The 23,982-nt window shown below is 35.8% G+C and overlaps 4 protein-coding genes across 4 annotated transcripts; all 4 read right to left on the bottom strand.

Moving 5' to 3' along the window:
• Nucleotides 1-1,170: 1,170 nt before the first annotated feature.
• Nucleotides 1,171-3,819, bottom strand: LOC147281596 (ribulose bisphosphate carboxylase/oxygenase activase, chloroplastic-like). Its single transcript, XM_086245956.1, has 7 exons — nt 3,650-3,819; nt 2,984-3,297; nt 2,779-2,884; nt 2,599-2,684; nt 1,926-2,398; nt 1,508-1,789; nt 1,171-1,392 (listed from the first exon to the last, which is right to left on the bottom strand). The coding sequence occupies exons 1-7, from the start codon at nt 3,695-3,697 to the stop codon at nt 1,277-1,279; spliced, it is 1,425 nt and encodes a 474-aa protein (XP_086102082.1). The 5' UTR covers nt 3,698-3,819; the 3' UTR covers nt 1,171-1,276.
• Nucleotides 3,820-5,747: 1,928 nt separating this feature from the next.
• Nucleotides 5,748-7,552, bottom strand: LOC147281595 (uncharacterized). Its single transcript, XM_086246597.1, has 2 exons — nt 6,128-7,552; nt 5,748-5,858 (listed from the first exon to the last, which is right to left on the bottom strand). Exons 1-2 carry the CDS (start codon nt 7,550-7,552, stop codon nt 5,748-5,750), a joined length of 1,536 nt encoding a protein of 511 aa, XP_086102723.1.
• Nucleotides 7,553-9,101: 1,549 nt separating this feature from the next.
• On the bottom strand, nt 9,102-10,675 carry LOC147281594 (uncharacterized). Its single transcript, XM_086246594.1, has 2 exons — nt 9,302-10,675; nt 9,102-9,215 (listed from the first exon to the last, which is right to left on the bottom strand). Exons 1-2 carry the CDS (start codon nt 10,673-10,675, stop codon nt 9,102-9,104), a joined length of 1,488 nt encoding a protein of 495 aa, XP_086102720.1.
• Nucleotides 10,676-12,738: 2,063 nt separating this feature from the next.
• LOC147281593 (putative transcriptional regulator RABBIT EARS) lies at nt 12,739-13,362 on the bottom strand. Its single transcript, XM_086246593.1, has one exon. It carries the CDS (start codon nt 13,360-13,362, stop codon nt 12,739-12,741), a length of 624 nt encoding a protein of 207 aa, XP_086102719.1.
• Nucleotides 13,363-23,982: the final 10,620 nt, after the last annotated feature.

Below are 23,982 nucleotides of genomic sequence, written 5' to 3'. Positions count from 1 at the left end.
TGAAATGGAGATATAGACCATAGAGCTTGAAAGTTATCTTTTCAATAATACTATGCATAAAAAGTTTTCTCAAACTTTAGAAATTAACTAATGTCCAAATGAGATGTGTGAAAGTTAGGATATTAATTTTAATACTTTTTGGTAATGAGTGAAAATGCTCAAGATATTATATATTGTAAAATAAAGCATGACTATATCAGTTTTTATACAAAATTCAAGATTTATTTTGATGATGGTTGTAGTATAACATTATCTTGTGATTTACCTAGTGCATCATGTTATAAGTATAAGAGTGATCTGACTTGATTACCAATATACCCAGTATATCTTCATCTGGTTATAAAACAAGAAAAAGAAAGACAAAAGTCACTAAACACACAAATGCCAAGACAATTATTTAGCCAAATTTTTTATAACTTTTTGTTGTGTGGCACAGGCACGCAGCACATTTGGTTGCAATGCGACACACATTACGACAGGTCCCAACTTCATGAATCATTATCGTCTTCTGAGTTGTAAGTTGTAACCATATGGATGATGTACAATATAAATGCTGTATTAGCATATACTGGGAAATGGGAATATAAATTGCTGATCGCACTGGCGCACCTAAAAACAGATTCTGGTTAGTACAGTGGTACCTTCATTAAGACACAATTACACTTCATCATGTGCTTTTTTCTCATAAACTGATGCCTTAATATATATATATGGCTGTTACAGACTTACAGATAGTGTTTTTTCTTTTTGTTTTGTCATTGGTCTTGTTTTTGTTTTATGCAACGTGTTGTATTATACAGTGTTGCACCACTCAGGCATTATTTTACATTTTCTTTTTGTCTGGAGAATGTAATACTAACAGGTCCAAACCACCCAAAACAAAAGATTAGGTCCATTGAAGGATTGGGCATCAGAAGGAGTCATCTAATTGAACCTGGGCCCCTTTTCAACATGTGAACCATGGGCTTGGACTCCCAATTATTGCATTCCTCCATTAGTTTTTCATACTCTGCTGTTTTGGTACACAGTGGTAAACGGCTGGCAGAGTTTAGTTGCACACCATTTCTTATTTTCATAGCATATGACTATTATTCATCACTTTGATAAATCTTACTCAGGAAATCTTGTTGAAACAATCTAATACAGAAAGCATACACTATGTGACACAATTACAAGACAATTCTGTGGAAAAAAAAAAAGGTGTTATGGTCTGTTTTCTTTTTCAAATGTTATTTACTATTCTAATATATACTCTCAAATCCTTACAAGTACATGTCTAAAATTGGTATAGGCAGCTCCCATCATCGCTCCTTGCTGTTGGATCAAAGTTTGCTGCAGATGGGTCAGTGCAGCCTTCTGGAACAGGAAGGTTTACCTGTTGGGCTGCTTTCCCTGCATCCAAACAATTATTAAAACCTTTAATATTTCTTCCCAAATTGTTGTTCCACTATAATCCTAAAGCCAGATGCAACCCTATCTTCAAGGCCTTTAGGATCAAGAGTCTAACCATAGAAATTTCCACTCTTGATGGAATCCTCATTGGCATCTCCAAGAGCTGCCTCTTTCAAGTACTTGTCAGACAATTGGACTCTCTTCACATTCTCCTGCTCTTGCACAAGCATGTTTCCATACTCAAGGAGCTTCTCAAGAGTCATCTTTGGTTGATCAAAAGTTGGGAGTGCCTCTTTTGAGTTCACAAGCCTCTTCCCAATACTCTCTACCCCCACACTAGAGACCCACTTCCTCACCTCATCATCATAGACTCTGGCCCTGATGGCACCAAAGAAGTCTGCCCACAAACACAATGATATTAGTCTCTTGTTTTGGGTTCATTTTGTAAGGCCACATAGATGTCCCAAATTCATTTCCACATTGATGCCTCATGTCCAATATTCATGTTATAGAGATAAAGGTGCAAAACTTACCAATGGACTGACCAGGGAAGGTGTCAACAAGCTTGACAATGTCCTCCCGAGGAACATTGTCAGTCCGGAAGATTCCTGTGCACACACCAATGCGGTCTTCACGAGTAGGTGCCCAGTAGAACTTTTCCATACGTCCATCACGGATGAGAGGGGCATACAATGTGGAGAAGTCATTACCGGTGACTATGATAGGAACTCGGGGATTCTCCTGCTTGTTGTACATACCGGGGAGTTGGACATTGGTTGGGTTGTCAGCAATGTTCATGAGGGTAGCATTCACCATTTGATTGTTGACAGTGTATTGGGTAGTGCCACCAAGTCTTCCAGCTCCTGCATCTAAATCATTGATGAAAAGGCAGCACATTTTTCCCTTACTGATGATGTCTGCTGCCTCGCGATACCTTTGCCTGATCAATTTTGCTGGCTCCCCAGCATTTCCACTTTCCAATTCTCCAGCGCTCATCATAATAGGGCTGAGTGGTATTCATTGTCATTATAAGAAAATTTAGTAATAAGCATTTGAATTCAAACCTTTTCTAAATTAGGCATGGTCTTCCAGCTTAATTGTTCCTAAACAATTTTTTAATTGCCTCCTAAAGTTCCCAATTTTATAGCCGAGTAGAAGAAAGAAAGACAGGCACAAACACATATATAGATATAAATAAATACTCACTTGATTCCCATTTTGGCAAGGACAAGCTCACATTGGAATGTTTTTCCTTGACCTTTGCCTCCCCAGATACCCAAAATAAGAGGAACCTGTCACAAAAATTTTAAAACATCCCAATCAATTAGCTAATTTCAATAACCTACCCAAAAGATTAGACCTAAAATTGATCAAAAACCAACAAACCTTAATGTTTGGCAGGTTCAAAAAGTTCTTAGTAATGTGAACAACAAGTTTGTCCATAAAAGCTGGAGCAATGTAGAAGCCATCCATATTGTTGTCCAAATTGTATCTGAAACAAAATTCAAAAGTACCCTATGACTTACATGGGATCAAAATTGAAAAAACATTGACATATATCCTTTATATATTCAAAACTTGAATTACTTACTGGCGAAGGCCGGCACTGATGTAATCGTAGGAGCTTAAGACAGCATAGTGAGTCCCAGTACCCATAGGAGCTTGGAAGAGAGTGTCCACCATGCCCTTTCCTCTAGTGATGTCCTGCTGGTCATCTGAAGTGTCAAAGGCAAGTCCTCCCCACCTGTCTTTTGAGCTCTGCTTTGTCTCATCATATTCTGCAGCAACCTTGAAATTCCCAGAGGAAATCCTTGGGTGGGTGATCTTGGAGCTCACCTTCAAGCTGCTGCCTAAAAAGGCCGAGCTTGGAAATGAAGATGCACCACCAGAGCCATTGAAGTTCAACTGCACCAAGAACACTCGTTTCTTAACACCCAATAAAGTGAAATTAAAGAGTTCAAATGCTTTCGGAGTAAATCAACCAGACCCAGTAAAGAAAAAACCACTACCAACACCTTAAACCATAAAATTCAAACATCGAATACTCTTTTCCAAATGAAAATAAGAACAGAGATAAAAATAGAACTTGAACAAGGTTTGTTCTCCCAAATGGTCAGACCCAAAAAATCAAATTGACGATGAAAACAAAGAGCGAGTAAAAAGGTTACAAATTGATGAGGTTCCAGTGTTCACTCGATGAAAACGAAGGAAAAAAAAAGTTGGGTTGGTCAGAAAAAGGGAGGGAAATTCATAATACCGGTGCTCTGTTAACAGCCCCGATGGTTGTTGAGACTGAAGCAGCCATTGATTGCACAACAAGTTGGAACCTTGCGATCAAAGGAAGAAGACGAAGCGAAACAGAAAAAACTGAAAGTGTTATGGAGCGTTAATTGTCTCTTGGGATAGAGAGAAGGCAGAGAAGGTGAAGGCTTTATAGGAGTGACGAGTGAAAGTGAATCTGAAATGGAAATCATGGGAATTGGCTCGCGAATTCCCAACGGCCACAGAGATGGGGTTGGCGGTATTACGTGGCAAACTGAGGTGGACGTTGGTTTTGGACTTGTGGGGTGGTATGGGCTACATGGGTTTTTGCCTGGGAACAAAATGGAGGCTTCTGGTCCGAACCTTACTAAACAAAAACAAAATGGAGGCTTCTGGGAACTCAATTGGTTTGAGGTTAGGGTTTAAGCTTCTCTGATCATTGCTAAAAATAAGGTAATTTAGTGGGTGTTTTTTTTTACATTCTTTGATTATTACATTGTTTTTCTTTTAATGTTTAATGTGTGAGTCCACTTACAACATAAACAAACTTTGTAGAGCCCATAGTTCAACTCAAATCAATCTGGGTTTTATTCCCCTTCTCCATGTGCCATGTGCCATGTAGTGTATTGTAAAACCGCAGGCAAAGAACTAGAGTTGGAGATAGGACCAACTCATCTATGCATTAAACTATATATTAAAGGCAAAATTATGCAGTGGTCTCACAATAATTTTTTTTTTTTTTTTCTATTAGAAGATTAGAACATAGATTTCTTACTTTGTACACCAATCACTACCCAAAAAAATAAAGAAATATATTTTGGGGACATGACATATAACCAAACCAAACCATTGTGGAAGCAAAATATAGAAATCGAGAAACTTTTGGTGCGAATAAAAAGACAATATAGAACCAACCTCTTTGGTTGGTCATATGAGAAATTAACAAAGCTACGTGGTAAAATCAAATACCAATATATATAAAATTTCTTTCTGTCCCATTTGGTTGGATAGGGACGTTTCATCACGAGGTCGAGTTCAAGACATATCATTTTCATCATCCTAGCTGCTTTTGGAGATAAAATGGTTCCATATGGCGGAATACTCTGGATTGGGCGATCAGTGTATGGGCTTACTCGACCTTCAAGGAGTGAAAGTTGCCCTTCAACTACTTCATAAGTATGGAGTTTTCCACGCCCTACTCTTCCTTAACATGGAATTTTTTTTTTTGATGTCCTCTAACACCATTATGTGTATTATTAATCCATGTGCTATTACATGATTAAACGACAGGTTTATAATTTAAAGTATAGTATTAATAAATATACATGCACATATAACATGTTATCTTTAGCATAATCCATTATATATTTGGAGTAAAACTTTCATATATGTGTAGCTATTTTTTTTATCACAGCATAATCACACGATCAAAGATAGATACATAAAATGTATATACCTATTATGTATTTGACTACTTATACGATGATTTTTTTTTTTTGGCCACCTTATACGATGATGTTTAAATGCATATAGACTATATAGTTGTTATAATTGAGAATCTGGTTCAAAGTGGATGGGTAAGCTCACTTCTTCGGTATAGTAGAGCCCAATTGGCCAAAGGCCCAAAAGCAACAAAACAAAAGGAAATTTAACGATAGTCCCTATCTAGAGTAGAGACTGTGGAAAGACCATGAGCCTTTAGTTTGAGAGTTCAACCCAAATTCAATCGGTATACATGCATAATTTGAGTTCGAGACTCAAAGGGTTGGGCTCAAATGATTAAAAAGTATAATTAAACTCAATTAATCCGTTTTTTTTTTTGGTAATTACAAACTTGAACGTTCTAATCCATCTCTCCCATATAATTAATTTAAGCACTATAAAGTTGTTCCGTAGCTAGGGATATATAATGCTAGCTCTGCTACAATATATTTGATTACCTTATGAAGAGGGAATATGTGAACTCAACTGAGTAATTGATGCATGCTTCTCTCCCTGGTTGGAACCTCTCCAATCAAAGCGCGCCACGTTCCACCTTAAATATTTGACCATGATCATAATTCTTAGCGTAGTTGGCATATATGTTCTAGCTTCTATGGAGGAGTCACACTCTCAAAGCGATTGCAGCCTCTGATCTTGACGTGTACTACGCTGTCAACCCCTTCTCCACCGTTGATGATCTCGCAACATTGTCTACGTGGCGCCTGCCCATTAATTCAATCATTTCCCAAATGCTACGTTAAGCACTATTAAATTATTAATCAAGAAATATTCTATACAACCAACAAACAATTTCAGTACATATGGCACAAATTGCGCTCAAATATTACACAGCAAATTCTGCAGAAGATTATGGGGGTACGCTTTACTTTATGGTCAACAAATTATGATCATGAGTCAATGCCTCTAATGCATGTTGAAAAGACACACTTTATAAATCAACTATCGCAATCATAAAGGTACTTTTGCTCACCTTATTCCACAAGTCAGAATTGAACTGGGGAGCTGAGACATTGAAAAACTTGACAGCAAATGCACGAGTGTGGTCCCGTCGGGGACACTTGGCATTCTCTGATTCGTCCTCCACGTACCTCTTATATGTAGTCAAGGTCTCACCCGCACCAACACTCTCAACCCGGTCCAACAAATACTCAAGCGGGGCATCACACGGATCCGGACTTATGGGTCGGGTATTAAATGTGAAGGGCCCCATGTCCCAAGTCCTCCACGTTTGGAATGTCTCCAACGCCGTTTCCAGCCTCTTAGCCGTCACCAGCCACGGATACAAATGCACGGTGTAACCCCAAGACACCGAAACCGACCAATTCCGCCTCAAGTCATAACAGAACACATGCTGCAGGGTCCGACCCGGATCCATTTCGTACGCTCCAACCAACTTCTTAACCGAGTCCATCCGGGTTGAGTCTGGAAATATGGGGTACACGTAATCCAAGTGGTGGAGTGACACGAGTGGGGCCACCGGGTGCGCCGCTAGTAAACCGTACGGACTCCCCCGTATATCAATCTGGTGGAATCCAAGCTCTTTTGTTAGGGGCACTCCAATCTCACTCAAACAACCCTGGATCTTTTGATCGGAGCCGTAGAAGTGATGATATCGATCGATGCAGCCATCTAAAATCTTAACAAGCTGAGCAGCCAATGGGTAACTGATAGCAAACCCACCACCGCCGTAGGCCATAGTGTAGGAGTGAATCACAGCTTGCTCAACGCTCTCGGAGTTGCTGCCAATATAGTACATCTGATTATGATCGTATTTCGCTAACACCGTAACTAAGTTGTGAGTGAAAAACACCGTATCGTCGTCTCCCATGACGAACCACCTCACGTCGTCTAACCCCAACTCGAAGCTCTCCTTCACGATTCTCGCGATCCTAACGGCAGACCGCGAGCCGTAGGAGCACGAGTACTTGAACCGCGACGTGTCCTCGGAGACTCTGAACGGCGGCGAGGTGTCCTGCCACGTCATTTTGGGCAAGGGCTTGCGGTCCAGCCAAACGAACCCACGGGTGACGTTAGGCTTCCACCACAACTCGCTGTAGTGGCGGCGCTTGTTCCAGGACTTGAGAGAGCCTCCGATGCCAAACAGAATGTGGGATATATTTGTGTTTTCGTCATTGGCGACGGTTGTTCTGCTGCTGCGGGTAAAGTTGGGGAGTACGATGTTGTCGGGGAAATGGGAGGAGTGGTGGTTTGAGAGGGCCAAGTAGAAAATGAGGGAGATGGAAGCGAGGGAGCAAACAGCTACAGTTGCTTTCATCAGGAGAGACACAACATTTATGGCTCTCATTGAAGGGCAATAGAGCAACTTATTATTATTATTATTCCAGAATTTAAATGGATCACTGTGAATGCTACTTTTTGATCTTGTAGAAGACATAGTTTGGAGGAAAATGAATTAACCCCGATGGATCAAAATAATTTAATTTCAGGGAGAGAGAGAAAGAGATAGTTGGGAAATGAAAATGAAGAAGAGAGGAGGAGAAGGACGATGGTGTCGATGGGTGGGAGTCTATCTCTAATTAGGAGTTGTAGTAGAATTTGAAATATATTAAGGGTTGAAATTAAGGAGAGCTGCAATACTAGCTAGCTAGTTTGACGCTAAACGTTTATCCTTTAATTTTAAATCGACGTACTGGCGGTGCTTTATCTCTTAAAATTCCTGAAAATATATATTTTTGGGTAAATAATTCCCGAAAATATTAATAAAGACGATGTTGATGTTGGGGAAAGTGGCTAGCTTTGACACACAATGTCGAGTATTTTGGTAAAACTCAAAAACTTCATACTCAGTTTTGTTGAGAGTAATGTGGAGCAATGTCCCACATCGGAAAACTAAGGCTTAACATATGTGCTTATAAGTCTTGGACCTCTCCACCCATTGCCAATTGGTTTTGGATTGGATGCTCTAATTCTATCATGGTATCAGAGCTTGGTTATTCGCGTGTAAGGCCCAACGGCCACACGTGCTCCCACGTCACCCAATACAATTTGTTCACGTGTAAGGCTCAAAAATATCGCCACACGTGCGGGGGCGTGTTGAGAGTAATGTGGAGCAATGTTCCACATCGGAAAACTAAGGCTTAACATATGTGCTTATAAGTCTTGGACCTCTCCACCCATTGCCAATTGATTTTGGATTGGATGCTCTAATTCTATCAAGTTTAGCCTCGTGGGTAAAAATTAGAAGGAATATTCATATGTGTGGTTTGCGTAAATTCTAAAAAGTGCACGGTCATACTCATCAACCTATTTTCACACAGCATTGAATATAGTAGCTATTTGGAAGAAAATGGGCTAAAAGACCGAGTTTCAACACTGACTATCTGGTACTTTGGTTTCATTTTTCAACATTTTCTCTAGAGTCTAGACTCTAACGTAACTTTCGGAGGGTTAGAGTAATAGGGTACATAGTGACCATAATAATGTAATGATGTCATGATAATATTTCATTAATTTGTACTAAATTTATGTACAAGAGATTCATTAATTTGCATCTTCCTTCCAAGTTCCAACCCTTTATTTTTAATTTGCAAATTGGTGAACTAAATTTTTACCAAATGTTTTACGGTGTAGAGTACCGTAGACTAATAAATTATAGATATGCATAGGTTTTCTTAATTGGGTTCATCGCTATTTTCCAATTGTAAAGAGATAATCATCTCGATCGTTTTTGTTTCAATGAAGAGCCAAGCTGACCAATAGAATCTTCATCATGATCACTATCACTAATAAATGATGTTTGTCTCCCCTAAACAAGCTTGTAAGGCTCTAATCCTATTGCCCCTTAGGGAATTCAAATAAATACGATAAGTTTATATTGAACTCCTTTTTTATTTGGCCAAAGATAATTAATTATTGAAGTTCACTCGTCTGATTCACAACTTCTTTTCAAACAAGTGTGTTGGCATATATGTTGTACCTTAATTCTACGGAGGAGTGACACTCTCAAAGCGATTGCACCCTCTAATCTGCACCTCCACCACGCTGTGGTCAACCCCTTCTCTACCGTTGATGATCTCGCAACAATGCCTACGTGGTGCCTACATGCCGATTAATTCAATCATTTCCCAAACAAAACAATTCCAGTACCATATATACGACCAATTACTATTTATCTTTTTCTCACCTTATTCCACAAGTCAGGGTTGAACTTGAAAGCTGAGACATTGATAAACCCAACTGCTAAGGCACGAGTGCAGTTACATCCGCCACAATGTTTTTCCACATTGCCCATGTACCTCTTATACGTAGTCAAGGTCTCCTTCTCGCCAACCCTCTCAACCCGATCCAAAAAATACACAAGCGGTCTCTCACACGGGTCTGGACCGACGAGTCGGGTATTAAACGTGAAAGGCCCCACTTGACTTCCCCACGTCTTAAACGTTCGTAACGCCGTTTCCAACTTCTTAGCCGTCATCAGTGACGGATATAACTGCACGGTGTAACCCCAAGATACCGAAACGGACCAATTACGCCTCAAGTCATGACAAAAACTGTGTTGCAGGGTCCGACCCGGATCCGTTTCATAAGCCCTAATTAACTTTTTAACCGAGTCAATCCGTTTACGGTTTGGAATTATGGGCTCCACGTAGTCCAGGTGGTGGAGTGAGACTAATGGACCCACCTGGTGCGCGGCTAGGATACCATACGGGCTTCCCCGTATATCAATCTGGTGGAACCCTGGTTCCCTTGTTAGGGGGACCCCAATCTCACTCAAACAGCCCTGGATCTTTTGATCAGAACCGTAGAATTCATCATATCGATTGATACACCCATCCAAAATCCTCACGAGCTCAGCAGCTAATGGGAAACTGACAGCAAACCCACCCCCACCGTAGGCCATAGCGTACGAATGCACCACATCTTGGTCAACGCTCTCGGAGTTGCCGCCAATGTAGTACATCTGATTGTGATCGTATCGTGCTAACACAGAAACTAAGTTGTGAGTGAAAAACACTGTATCATCGTCTCCCATGACGAACCACCTGACGTTGTCCAACCCCAACTCGAAGCTCTCCTTCACGATTCTGGCGATTCGAATCGCGGACCGCGAGCCGTACCAGCACGAGTATTTGAAACCCGACGTGTCCTCGGAGACTCTGTACGGTGGCAAGGTGTCCGGCCACGTCGAGGGCTTTTGGTCCAGCCAAACGAAGCCGCGGGTGACGTTAGGCTTCCACCATAGCTCACTGTAGTGACGGCGCTGTTTCCACGATTTCACAGAGCCTCCAATGCCAAACAAAATGTGGGATATATTTGTCTCTTCGTCATTAACGACGGTTATTTTGCTGTCGTTAAAGTTGGCCACTGTTTTAATGGGTACAAGAACATTACAAAGGGATTGGTTTGAGAAAGCCAAGTAGAAGATGAGGGAGATGGAAGCGATGGAGCAAACAACTAGAGTGATGATAGGGAAAATATTTGTGGGGAAACTTTGAAACTTCCAGCTGAATTTCAAGGGATTGTCAATGCTTTCTGATCTTCTTCTTGTTGAAGACATTTTTCTATTAATTAATTAGTTTTATGGAAATATAGCTAATCACAGGTAAATAATTTTCTGGAACAAATAGAAATTAAGAAGAAAGGAAGAGAAAGAGGATTTTGGTTTTAAGGTTGAAGCCTCAAATATTAGGGTCAATCCATAAATAATTAATTATGAGAATAAACTCAACAACCTTTGTTAGGTAAGAAACCTAATTCAATAGTATAAAATAGTTATTGTACTTTGACTGAAGAAATTAAATCTAAGTAGTAACTCTCAACTTTGGACTAATTAACCAAATTATTTAGTGGATATAAAAAATCTTGAAGGGGATTTTTGTTTTTGAATTGAAATCTTGAAGAGGATTTGCACTCCCTAATATTGAATGTTTATTAAAGCTAATATTATTATTTATTAGCACTCTTTATTTAACTTAGTTGGGGTGGACCTCTTGCACCCCAAGCGAGAAGGTTTTCAATTTTTTTATACTTGCTTTAGTATAACGTTTTTTTTTTTGGCCAATGTTTAGTATAACGTTAATTAAAGTGTTTATGAGTCTTAACTCTTAACTCAGGTGGAATAGATAGTGAAATATATATACTTTAAAAAATTCTTGAAATTAGTGTAATTAGTAGTGAAGGAAGATGAGAAAAAAAAAATAATTATTATAGACCTAAGAGTTCGATTTGGTTAAAGGTTAGACTGTAGGCTTTGTACGGACTCTTGAGTAGTGAGTCTAGCGACCGTCTGGCAGACTGGGTGGGCCAGCCACCCAATATGGACCTTAAAGGCTCCGTTTCTCTCTGGGCAATGTTTATAGGCCCAAAGCTACGATTTATTGATCCTTTTCTCATTATTTATTTCCACAAAGGTTCTTAACAATTAACATGTAACATCAATCACAGACCAAGAAATGCATGATACTTAATATCTCCCTTAATACGAATACTGATATTCTATTTACTTAATTTATTGTTTGTCAGAAAATGCATTTGGGCCAAATGCTACAGCTCTGCATGTCTTCCTCATGCTCAAGGGTTTCCAGCACAACCGTTGGGATAGGCATTTACCTAGCCTCTTCTTTATACGTACGCATATATGTATGGCATGGCAAAGGCCGGAGCTAGATGCTGACAAGGGAAGTGATCGGTGTAGGCCAAAAAATTCTTTAATGGTGTGACATCTATAAGTATATTGGCATCGATCTATCATTATTTCAAATAAAATTTTTTCAATTTTTTAAAACAAATAGAACATAAACGCAATAATATTAAATGATCATACTATACATACAACATATGTAGTACGATTGCTCCTATTCAAGATATTTTCATGCAAGCCAGCCATATAGATCCAATATGTATATGAGATGATTAGAGCACAACATTTTGTTTGGAAATACTTCATAATATGTATTATAGCCAATAAGCACTAATGCACTATGATATCTAATGAATGCATAGGAGATATATAGCTTTGCTAATTAAGGAAACCTAGTAATTAAGCATGCATAATTCCTGTCAGATAGATACAAGCTTCAAACAATCAAATTATATATTTCCCCAATTCAAAAAGCAAGAGAGAATGAGGATTTATAGAATGAGGATTTATAATATTTAATTAATCCATGAATTTCATAATATAAATATACACCATATATATATATATATCCTCCAAATATATGCTTCCGGGCTGTACGTACCATACAACAATTGTACTAATTAAAAAGCTTAGACAATTACAAGTATTTTTTTTTTTTTATAAATTAAGAACAGTAAAACAATAAACCCACCGAAAAAAAAAGACCCAAAAACAAATTACAAAGAATCACAAATTAAACTAGCTGCAATAGCAGCAACCGATCGGTTTGATAAATTTTTGTTTGTTGATTGTAATCGCAATTACAATCAATAAACAAAAATAAACGTACGACTGTTGATTTTATTGTCCCAATTTTTTTTTTTTAAACAGTAATCAATAGAAGAGGAGGTGGGTTTAAAAAGATAACCTTGCTCTCCTCGATCTCCTTAACTGTGAATCGATCCCAATTTATCCCAATCCGCATATATATGTAATCTCAATCAAAAGAATTCTCTGGTACTCAAAGTGGGTGATGTACTCTCAGGAGGCTCGGGGCCTAATCGGAGCTCCAAGTCCAATTCCTCAGTCATCTTAATCTCTTCATGATCTGCTATAATATTAATTATATTCTCAGTGATCATCATATTGGCTGGTGATGGTTCCTGATCAAGAAACAAATTAGGAAGCTGTACTTGATCATGAATTTCTTGAATCGCACCAACTTTGCCCTTAATGTCACCATCTTCTCTACTGAAAGGGTATGTCAGCTTTGATCTGGGGATGTTTGGTTCGTTCACTTCCAAGTGAAACGAAGTTTTGTCCTCCGAATCAGGACCAAGTTCATCATGATCATGATGAGAAATTGGGTTGATTTTCACAGCTGCATGAATATTATCAGAATTAGAAAGCTGGTGCTGGTTTTGTTGATCTTCGGAGTACTGTCTGATTCTGGCTCGGTCTCTTCGATGGATATTCATGTGACCCCCGAGAGCCTGAGCATTTGAGAAGCCTCGCTTGCAGAAGTTGCAGGTGTAAGACTTTGCCTGCTGCCCAGATAACAAAACACTCGGGTCGTCGGAGCTCCATTTTATCTGATGATCGAACTTGTCCATGTTCCTCTCCATACTCAATTTCAGACTACTAGGGAAAAACACACACACTCACACACACAGAGAAAGAGAAACAAATTGAACAGGTAAGGTGGTCAACTGGTCGGTTGTGTGTACGCGCGTTTCACTGATGAGATGAGGAACAATATTATTCATAAGGGACTACTACTTCTAGACAAAGTTAATTACATGCATGAAAAAATAATATTATTTTTGGTCATATGACTCATATCGAGAAAATTTTATTTTTATTTTTATTTTTTAACTAATACTAATTGTGCATGGAAATGTGACATCGTGGTTTTTGTTTCTTTCTAAAAGTCGTCTTTATTTGTGATTAATATATGTATATATATGTATATATATGTATATATATGTATATATATATAGAGGAGTGCTCTAAAATTAACTAGTTAGTAAGTTAATATGAAACTAACCATGCTTTTGGGACCACCACATAACTAATCTTATAATCCGAACCATCAATTATTTAGGTCATAATTTAAAAATCATCATTACAAAAAATCAACTAAATCAGAAATTATTTAGTCATCTAATTGAGATCAAATAAATAAACGATCAGTGTTTTCGATAAAAACATATAAATAGTTATTGTTATAATCAAATGACTAAATGATTTTCGAATTTGAAGATTTTTTACAGGGATGATCTTTAAAGTAGAGCCTAAAAAATAAACGGTTCGGATTTTGAGATTACATTGTGTGGTGGGCCCAACATGGTGGTTAGCTTTGTATTAACTTACTAACTGGTTAGTTTTAGAGCATTCTTGTATATATATATATATATATATGTGTCTATGTGAGTATATTTGTATAAGTATTGTCTATTGTATGTTACATATGTTTTTGTTTTTCTTGTTTGGACCAAAAACGTAAAAAGAACAAATTAACCTTAAACTGCGCAACTTTTAGACTTTCCAAAAAGTTAATTTATTCTTGCTAACCGTGGAAAGTTACTTTATTTATTCATATTATAATGAATGGAAATTAACTTAATGCAGCAACTGAAATGTATTTTGTAATTTAAACTCTTTCAGTGGTTAGTGTTTTTAACAAGTTAAACTCTTCATAGGAACCAGGAGCCTGTAAAATTTATCTGGTACTTAATTTCTGCTTATATTACTGCTGCATATATAGAAAATGAAACGGCAGATAGAGATCGACTAATAATTCCCTACTCATCGAGTATATTTATTGATAATTAGTATATATGCTATATAAATATATATACAGCGATTTAGTGGATTCGGTGCATCTAACTTGTTACATCAAAATTAATATAAAAACAAAAACAAAAAACTTGTTGCATCGATCAACTTATATCCTCCATAATCAATTGCATGCATATAGGAATTTATATATATTTTTTAAGTTGATAAATTGACTTCACCTTCTAGCTATATATATAGATATATAGGCACACATGCACTTTCTCAACTTTATTGGTTATATATTTTGGATGCTAATTTTTTATACGCCGTCTTCACATACGATTTAAACTTACTAATTCAAATCCTTTGTTTTTATTTTCTTTGCTTACTTATACTTAATTTTCAATATCAGTTTTATATTTATCGATCATTTAAGGATAAAGAGTAAAATATGAAATGAAGTTGTAGCATTGTTAGGTATGAGTACGGTTACATTTATGTATATACAAATTTTAATTTTTTTTTTATAAAGCAATAATCTTGCATTAAAACAGTAAATAGAAGCATAGAAAATACAAAGTTATGACAAAAAGTCCTACAAAAATATAGCCAAGAAGTTAAATGTTTACAACGAAATAAAAGCCCGATTAAATTTCGTAACGTTGACATTGAACATATTCTAAATATAATTCAAATCTTAAACATTGATGTAATTTGTTATGCATTTGGACCCTAAAACTTATATGAAATTAACAAGTTTTAATTTATGGGTACCAATCGTAGTTATAAAAGACGAGTTAATTAATAAACCAATACCTCTATGTATAACTTTAGTTAATCTATTTCTTAGAATACCTCTATGTTAACACGATTGGAAAACCGCTTAATTATACACGAATTGCTATCTTTAAATATCAGATATATACCAAAGTACTGATAGGACTAGAGCATTCAACCCAAAACCAATTGGCAATGGGTGGAGAGACCCAAAACTTATAAGCACATATGGTAAGCCTTATTTTTCCGATGTGAGACATTACTCCACATTACTCTCAACAAGTACTTGATCTCCGGTCATAACCGTTCAGTACCATTAATTGATGTTCACTCTCGTATATACTTAATCTATATACATTTATTTTCACTAGCTTGCGTTTTCTTTTTCATCTTCTTCTTATTGTTATTAATCTTTTTTCTTTTCTGCTGGATGAGCGATGATGCATCTGTGACTTGTTGAGTATCCTAAAAATTATATCGATGATGCAACGTTGCACCTGAAGGAGTATCCAAAAAATATCCTAATTTTTTTTTTTAAATATCCCGAACAATTAATTAATTTGTGTTGGATCCTCAATATATATTTGGACCGGAAATTAAATGCTGGAAATGGAAGTCCTGAATACTTTTAGTAATGTCAACACTCTGTCTCAATAATAAAAGATTACTATCTCTGCATGCCATTGTTGGCCTGGTCAACGTTTGACGAGCATCAAGTTAAGTTGACCCTATCTTTTTTGTTTCTTTCTAAACTCGTAGGTTCTTTTGTTAATTAATGTAGAGGCTAAGACCATATATAAGAGAGCAATTTTGCTTTTTCTTTTAAGTTCTCTCTTTTAAGGTGAGGTGTATCAGTGTATGTTTACTTCACATTTAATATGTTTTCATGTATTTAAAAAGTTAACCATGAGTTAACTCAGAAATATTTTATTATTATTTTATTTTTTTCCCCCAAAACCGGTTCCCACTTCCTCCCTTTCTCTTTTCTTTTTTTCTCCTTCTCCTTCTTTCTCTCCATTCCCAATAAGCTTTCTATTCCTACAACCGAATAAATTAAAGTAAGTCCATCATACTTTAGCTGAATCAATAAGTAAAAGAGAAACCCAAATGGGCCATCCTAGTGAAAGTTATAATCACATGCAACACATATTTTGCAGTAAACAAATAAAAAAAGAAGAAGACAACGAAAGTTGACAAGCACACCATTAATAACTTACCTATAAGGCCATGGCCTCACTTCCTTATCAGAGCAGCAATAACATCACCCAAAGCTGAAAGAGAAAGATTTATGGCCCTTCCCTCATCAAGCGTTAGTCAGCGTGGCACGAGGGAAAGAAAGCAGGGGAGAGAGAGAGGATAAGGAGAGGGTTGTTGACTGGTTGCAGGTGGTCGGCGCCGGCGAGTTGGGCTGGGGATGGAGGTGCTGAGAGAGAGAAGCACGGGGGATGGAGAGAAAGGAGGAGAAGAAAAAAAAAAAAAAAAAGAAGAGAAAGGGGGAAGTGGGAAGTGGGAACCGGGTTTTTGGGAAAAAAAATGAAAAATGAAAAAGAAATAATAAAATATTTTGAGATTAATTTATGGTTCATTTTTTAAATACATGACAGTATTTTAGATAAGAGTTAAGCATACACCTTAGTTAAAAGGGGTGAACAAAACTGCTCTTCATAGATAAGGTAAGTCTGTCATTTAATTAATTAATATATTTGAGGAATCCGTCCTTAATTAAATCACCCAAATAGGGATGGACAATTGTGTCCCCTAACATTCAAGACATTAATTAGAGGAGCTAGTCTCCTGATTTTATTCACGACCTCTTGTTTAATGATCAGTATAATTCTTCTTGAGGAGTTGAGCATTAATAAAATTAATTTCTTTCGAAAAAATAATCAAGAAAAACAGAAAAAACAATCCAGACGTTAATTTATTGAACTGGTTGGCATCGAAGATTTTATAATGAAAAACTGATAAATACTTGCAATGTAGAGGAGCCAAAACCTTCAACCTTTTAGATTTACATGGAGGAACCAAAACCCATGATCTTAATATATGGAGAAGGCAAAACTATATGTAATTAATAAGGACCAATTATTAAGTTATCATTTTAATGATCATGATCATGAGAAAAGCACATACAGGCTATATCTATGGCTAATAAACCTTGAACTGAGTTTGAGACTAAACTATATAATTCATATTACCTTTAGGCCATGTTTGTTTGGCCGTAATTCAAAATTTGAAATGAGAATTGAATTTCATTCTAGCAATACATACATGATGTTCGATTGAGGGAAAAGGAAACAAAACTAAAGAATTGACACTGTAAACCAATTTTATTAAAAAGGAGGAATATAAATACCCCTCATAGTAAGTAAGGAATGAAAAATTACTGACAAATACCCTTTATTATATTCATCAGAAAGAAAAAGCAAACAAAATTGCCATAAACAAACAAAAGAAAACTGGAGACACCAGATTGTCAACTTGTGCGTCCAATTTTCTGGAACACAAAATTTTCTTTATGACTAGAAGATTTGATGGTAATGTTTATGATAATGTTTAACCAAATATATGATAATGTTTATGTTTTGACATTAAAATAATTTTAAATTTTAAACGAAAGGATATTTTTGAACAAGTGTTAAATTGTAATCTATTTTCTAGTCTCGATTCTTAATATGTACTTCCAACGTTAAGATGGAAACACCAAAACCATTCCATTACAAGATAGACCGGAAAAAAAATTCGATCAATTCCTATTTCTTTTCTTACATTACAGGCAAACAAACGTGGTCTTAGTTTGATTGATAACCGACATGAATGAATAGACAATTAGTGACTAGCTTGTAGTGGTTTAATTAATTAATTATACGTTGGACATCGCCATTCGTTGAAAGCTAGCTGCTTACGTACGTGCATGAGCCTAGCTAACACCTCCGGCCAAATGTGGCTTCGCATGCATGACAAAATGACGATGGTTCGATAAAGACACTTCTTAATTTGTGCTCATATATGCTACTCTCTCTCAACCAACACACACAAATAAACAAACAAACAAAAAGTGCCTCATATATATTGGTAAAATTGCAGTACATTAGTCATTCAACACCGTCCAATTTGATCATAGATTCTGACCAAGAGCTAAAACGTGACTACGTACAGGGAACATTCATACATGAACTGATCCGGTAACCAACTATTTCATCATCAATCAATAAATATAGTATATTACCCTAGGGATATATTAGTTTTTTTTATTAGACTGTGAGTCAAAATTATTAATTGCATAGAATCATGTTACAATGTTATAATGTGCAGTTCTCTTTACAACTTAACAGCTGTTTTGCATTCCTTTTCATGAGTTATAGATATATATATATATATATATATAGTGCTATTATTTATAGTTCATTAGACGTTTACTAATTTAATTTTATAGCTTTTCAAGCTGACCTTGTTGGTTAGCTACAAAACTTTTAGAAAGTGACCTCATCAGTATGTGACTAGCTGCATGTGGATAGAAGATAGGTCAATTGGTAACCTTACATCTACTCTCTAAAGAGAAGGTTAATTTAAATTAGCAAAGAGAAAATTAACCAAAGTACGTATGAGATCACATGCATCTTGATTAATTAATTAGTAATTATAATAGAACTCTCTTCACTGAGGATTAAGATTATTCACTAATGGGTCTTCTGGATGGATGATGCTTAATTTGGCTTTCATCATGGTGATGAATAGAGACGTTAACTAAAGGGTCCATTCTTAACGTACTATTGCTGGCTGTCTTTTGAATGTTTGAAAAGGTGATGCAAATATATTGAAGAATGAAGATGGTTGTCATAATAGAGTACGTATTTTGATCGAATGCTGTAGATTTACCTTAATTTTCTTCTGATAATTAGTACGTTATTTAATTAAATTAAGTACTTGTGCTAAGACTTTGGCAATTAATCTAGTTGACTTGAATTTTATTGTGCAGTACGCGCGCAGGTGATGAATTTTGTGCTACTTGGCCTTTCTCAAAGTAAAGCAATAAAAATGGCATCATAAACCATATTTACTTATATATGTTGCTTGTAGCAAACATTTTAAGAACTTCTTTCTCATCCTCCCTGTATTTTTTTTTTTTTTGCCAATGCTCTCTGTAAATTCATTAATCGTATAATATGACTAGTCAATTTCACATCTTGGAGTGAAATTTTCGTTTCACCCAGCTAATTATAAATAATTATTTGCTGAACTAGCTTCTTAATTTCCCCCCAATTCAATTAATGCAATATGAAGCAAGAAGTACTACAACTAAACGATATTAATTGGGAAGATCAAGTAATTAATACGCCTCTCACCCACTATCATCACCTCCCTCCAAAAGACAGATTAAGAATAATGAATTTTGAAAGAAAAAAAGTTCGTGGTTGTTGTTTGTATTTGTATTTTAATAGTAGCTAGCTACTATGCATTTTGTTTGTTTGTTAATTTATTTTCTAGCTAGCTAGCTAGTTGCTGCGGTAGATGACACACTAGGCCATATTAATTAACATGCATGCACTGCACAAATGGGCTTCTAATTAGAAACATTTGAGAATTTTTGGCCCATATTGGTGTGTGTTAATATATTTTATTTTTTGGTCGAAGTCTGTTAATATACGTTTCCAACTTGTTCAAATTTTGTTAGGGCCTGTAAACTCCTTAAGCTTGCTCGCAAATTACTACACTAATTTCAGGCCCATATATATGGGATCCAGACTCCGTACGATCACTAATCAATTGCTTAAATGCAAGTCTTAATTAAACCTGATTAAACTAACTCTTAAACAATATTATTTACAATTTTAGCTAGCTATAGCTAGTGACAATCCTAATGATCATCAGTTGCTGTGATCTCTGCCTTTGGGTTCAATTAATATATGCTGTGTTATGATCTTCTGCTTGCTGCTGTACTAGTCGTTAGTTCAGCTGCATTGCATGCTCAGCTGGTTAATTAATAGAGTTATATATGAATATATGATCCTTAGGTATCCATGATAATACTAGTTCAAAATTGATTTCGGGGATTAATTAAATCAAATTATATATGCATGTAAATTTAAATATGTGTCATACATGATACAAACAAAGTGACACACCAACAAAGTAGTAATATAGAGTAAGCCCAACAAAAGGGAATTAGAGCTTTCTCTGTCAACCGAACATGTATAGTTTTTTTTTTTTTTTTTTTTTGATATTCAATCTTTAATCTGTCATGCATAATCTTAATCATTACTTATCATGATTATACTAATTAATTAGTACGAATGTTATCGCTTTATAGTTACTTGTTAATTTATGATGAACATATGACAAATTAATAGGTCTATTGATTTTAATTACGTACTAAATTTCAATAACTTTTTACTTTAGGTACCAAAATTAAATAGCATTTTAGATTAGGTACTAGTTGAAAAGTCAAACAAATTAATAAAGTAAAAGGTATTAGAATTTACAAATATTACATCACATGTCACTACAATAAAAAAATAAAAATAATATTACATTAATTTATACTATATTGTATTAAAAAAAAATCAATACAGTCACAACTTACACAACTATACTATATATTATTTTGAGTAAAAGTATAGTTTTGACCTATATATATTTATACTATATTGTAGTATAATTTCTCTAAAAAAAATTCAATTAAGTCACAACTTAACTGTGACTGTCGTTCAGCCACAACTAAATTTGAAATTATGAGTGTCATACAGTCACAACTAAATGTGAAGTTGAGACTATATTAGCAAATTTTCAAGATAATATAAAAGCCTCAAGGGCAATTTTGTCAAAACCTTATAAATTTTAACTAACACTCATCATATGTGGGCTAAAGGATAAAAATGTCAAATGGAAAAAATTCAAATAAAATGGGCCAACATATTTGTGACTTAATCTAAAAAATTATATTTAAATTTGGTAGTTCAATTGAAATATTATATAGTCTTCATGCTATACCAAAAAATTATTGAGATTTGGTATTTAATCCTAATTTTCTACAAATTAATCCTGATATATATATATATATACCATATATATATATATGGTTTAATTTGTTTGTAGAATTAAGAGCGCTTTATTATTAATGCCGCTATGGTGTCTTTAAGCTAGCGGTGTTCTATTTCATAAAAAAATTATAGGGTATAACCAATATACCGTCATGTATCCATTCCATATATCCTAATTTGTATCCTCTATCAAAGGAATTAATACATAGATTTTGGTGAGGGGATTTGAATTTAGTCGGTATATATCTTTAATCTCGGGTGTTCGTATAAATATTTTCCTTTTTTTAGTCCATAATTAGTATCCTACGCCTAGAAATTAGTTGACATATTGTGTGACCTCGACCCACTGAAGTTATAAATACCTAAATTTTTTGGTTCGAGAAGCTATTAATCCTTTTCTTTTTTTTGGCCAAGGGAGAAGCTATTAATCCTTACTTATGTTTCATATATGTTACAAATGCAAGATCCTAGATTCATTAGCTGGTATAAGCTGATCTCATATAGTAGTGACCTTTGTCAGACCTACAGTACTACAAATGCAAATATATGTTTCATATATCTTACAAATGCAAGATCCTAAGATGCATCATGTGGGTTTTGACCTTTGTAAAACAGTACTACTAATGCGATAAATATATAGTAGTGAGCTGGTGAAGTACTGAAGTGAGCTCGTGAGAGAGAGAGAGAGAGGAACTCGGAACTCGATCCTTCCCATACAAATATACCCTTAGCTGTCAAACAATTATAAAGAATTACTCCCAAGATACCAACCTAATTACTCCAAAATTTATTCCTTCAAATTAAATTCTCTCAATATTCTTTAAATTAACAATGACTTGGATTTGACAAAACCCCCTAAAAGAGAAACCCCACGCAATTCAAGCTGATCAAGGCCCCAGAATAATATCCCTCTCATTTATTGTCTCTCACTCAATTCTATATATGCATTACATTAATTATTAGTCTTCTTTAAATAGTAGAGAAAAACGACTTCTGAAGCCCATGTGCACCACTGCCACTTCCCTTAAAACTTCCCCAAGACCCCTCTCTCTCTCTCTCTCTCCTCTCCTCTCTCTCTCTCTCTCTCTCTGTGTATATATACCATCAGACCCATCCAACTCATACCTTAATGAAAGAAGACAAACTCCAACCAATCTTCATTAAACTCTTTTTACACACATGTAGCACTTCGTAGAAGCCAAAGCAAACAATCTCACTTTCCCTAAACAACCCTCTCTCTTTCTCACTTGTATATATATACACCATTCATTCATTGTTTCATAATTAATATTCTCTCTCTTTCTTTCCCTTTCACATGCATCGTAGAAAACAAAGGCCCACATCGAAACCTCCTCAAATCATTAAAACAATCTTCATTTCGTAGCCTTTTGTGGAATATAATTTCTGGGTATGACTTAAATTCCTTCCCAATAATTGCCCTTTCTTGGAATTTTCCTGTGGACTACTACTCATTAAAGGAGTACTGGCCGGGTCCAAGCTTGTTCAGTGTTTGAGTTTCTAATTTTCTATATATCAAATCAAGTCCATTAAATAATAAGGGTATAACTTAACATAAATCAAAGAACACCCAGCAGAATGATCACCTTGTGTCCTGCAAGAAATTAAGCACTGTACGTACCAAGCTAGCTAGCTAGGGTTAGGGTTTATATATAGGGGAATTAATTGGACCTAGCAAGGTACTGATCGAATACATATACTTTGATATTTATTTTAAATCCAATCTATTTTAGGGTTTGTCAGTGATATATTGGGTATGCCTAAATTATACTATACAAGAAGAAACAAAAGATGCTTATTAGATAGCAGCCTAGAGGTGGTGAGGATATAATTATATTCTGTTTTCAATTAAAAAAAGTTGGTATTATAATGAGAGGGTCAATAGTTAATTAGATTGATGCCATAGAGTTGGTGGCAATTTTGGACAGATTTGAGAGAGACAGAGAGAGAAAGAGAGAAAAGGTGAGACAGATAACACAAGCAAATGGATTTTAGCGGAGGGGGGATACCGAAACTGAGCAACAGATCTGAGATCGATGGGTGAGACTTGAGAGGGTACGTGATGATAATAATACAAGAGAAAAGAGAATCCATGTTGGGAAGTATCTGACTTTATGTGGGCTTTGAAAATCTCATCTCTCTCTCAGACTCTGAGTGTTTTTTTTTTTTTTTTTGTGGGTAAGTTTAATTAGTTGTTGTTGTTGTGTCTATCTAAGCGAGCTATCTGATGGAATGTCAGTGAGAGTGAGGTAGTGAATGGGAAAAAGAGTCACGATATATATTCCATGCAGTTTTTAGTCAGTTTCTTCCCCCTTCAAACCCCACATGCATACACATATCACACTAATTAATCTCTTCACCTAAACTCTCTCTCTCTCTCTCTCTCCCTGGGACAATTAACTACAAGGATATTTGTCCTATAACCTAAAACTCTGGCCTGCACAATGCTCTAGCTGTTTAACATTTTCTGCAACCAGCATGTGGCTGATATCGTGATCTGATCAAATTTACTGCTTAAACTTATAATTATTGCTCAAGTACACTGATCAAAGTAAAATTAATTCTGTTTTTTAGTAAAATTAATTCTTAATTATGTGAAGTAAATGGCAATAAGAGTACAGCAGCAAG

The sequence above is a fragment of the Dryas octopetala genome, chromosome 6 (assembly GCF_963921425.1).
Source record: "Dryas octopetala chromosome 6, drDryOcto1.1, whole genome shotgun sequence".
Taxonomy (NCBI): Eukaryota; Viridiplantae; Streptophyta; class Magnoliopsida; order Rosales; family Rosaceae; genus Dryas; species Dryas octopetala.
The sequence above is the reverse complement of the archived record's forward strand: the minus strand, read 5'-3'. Positions and strand labels throughout refer to the sequence as shown.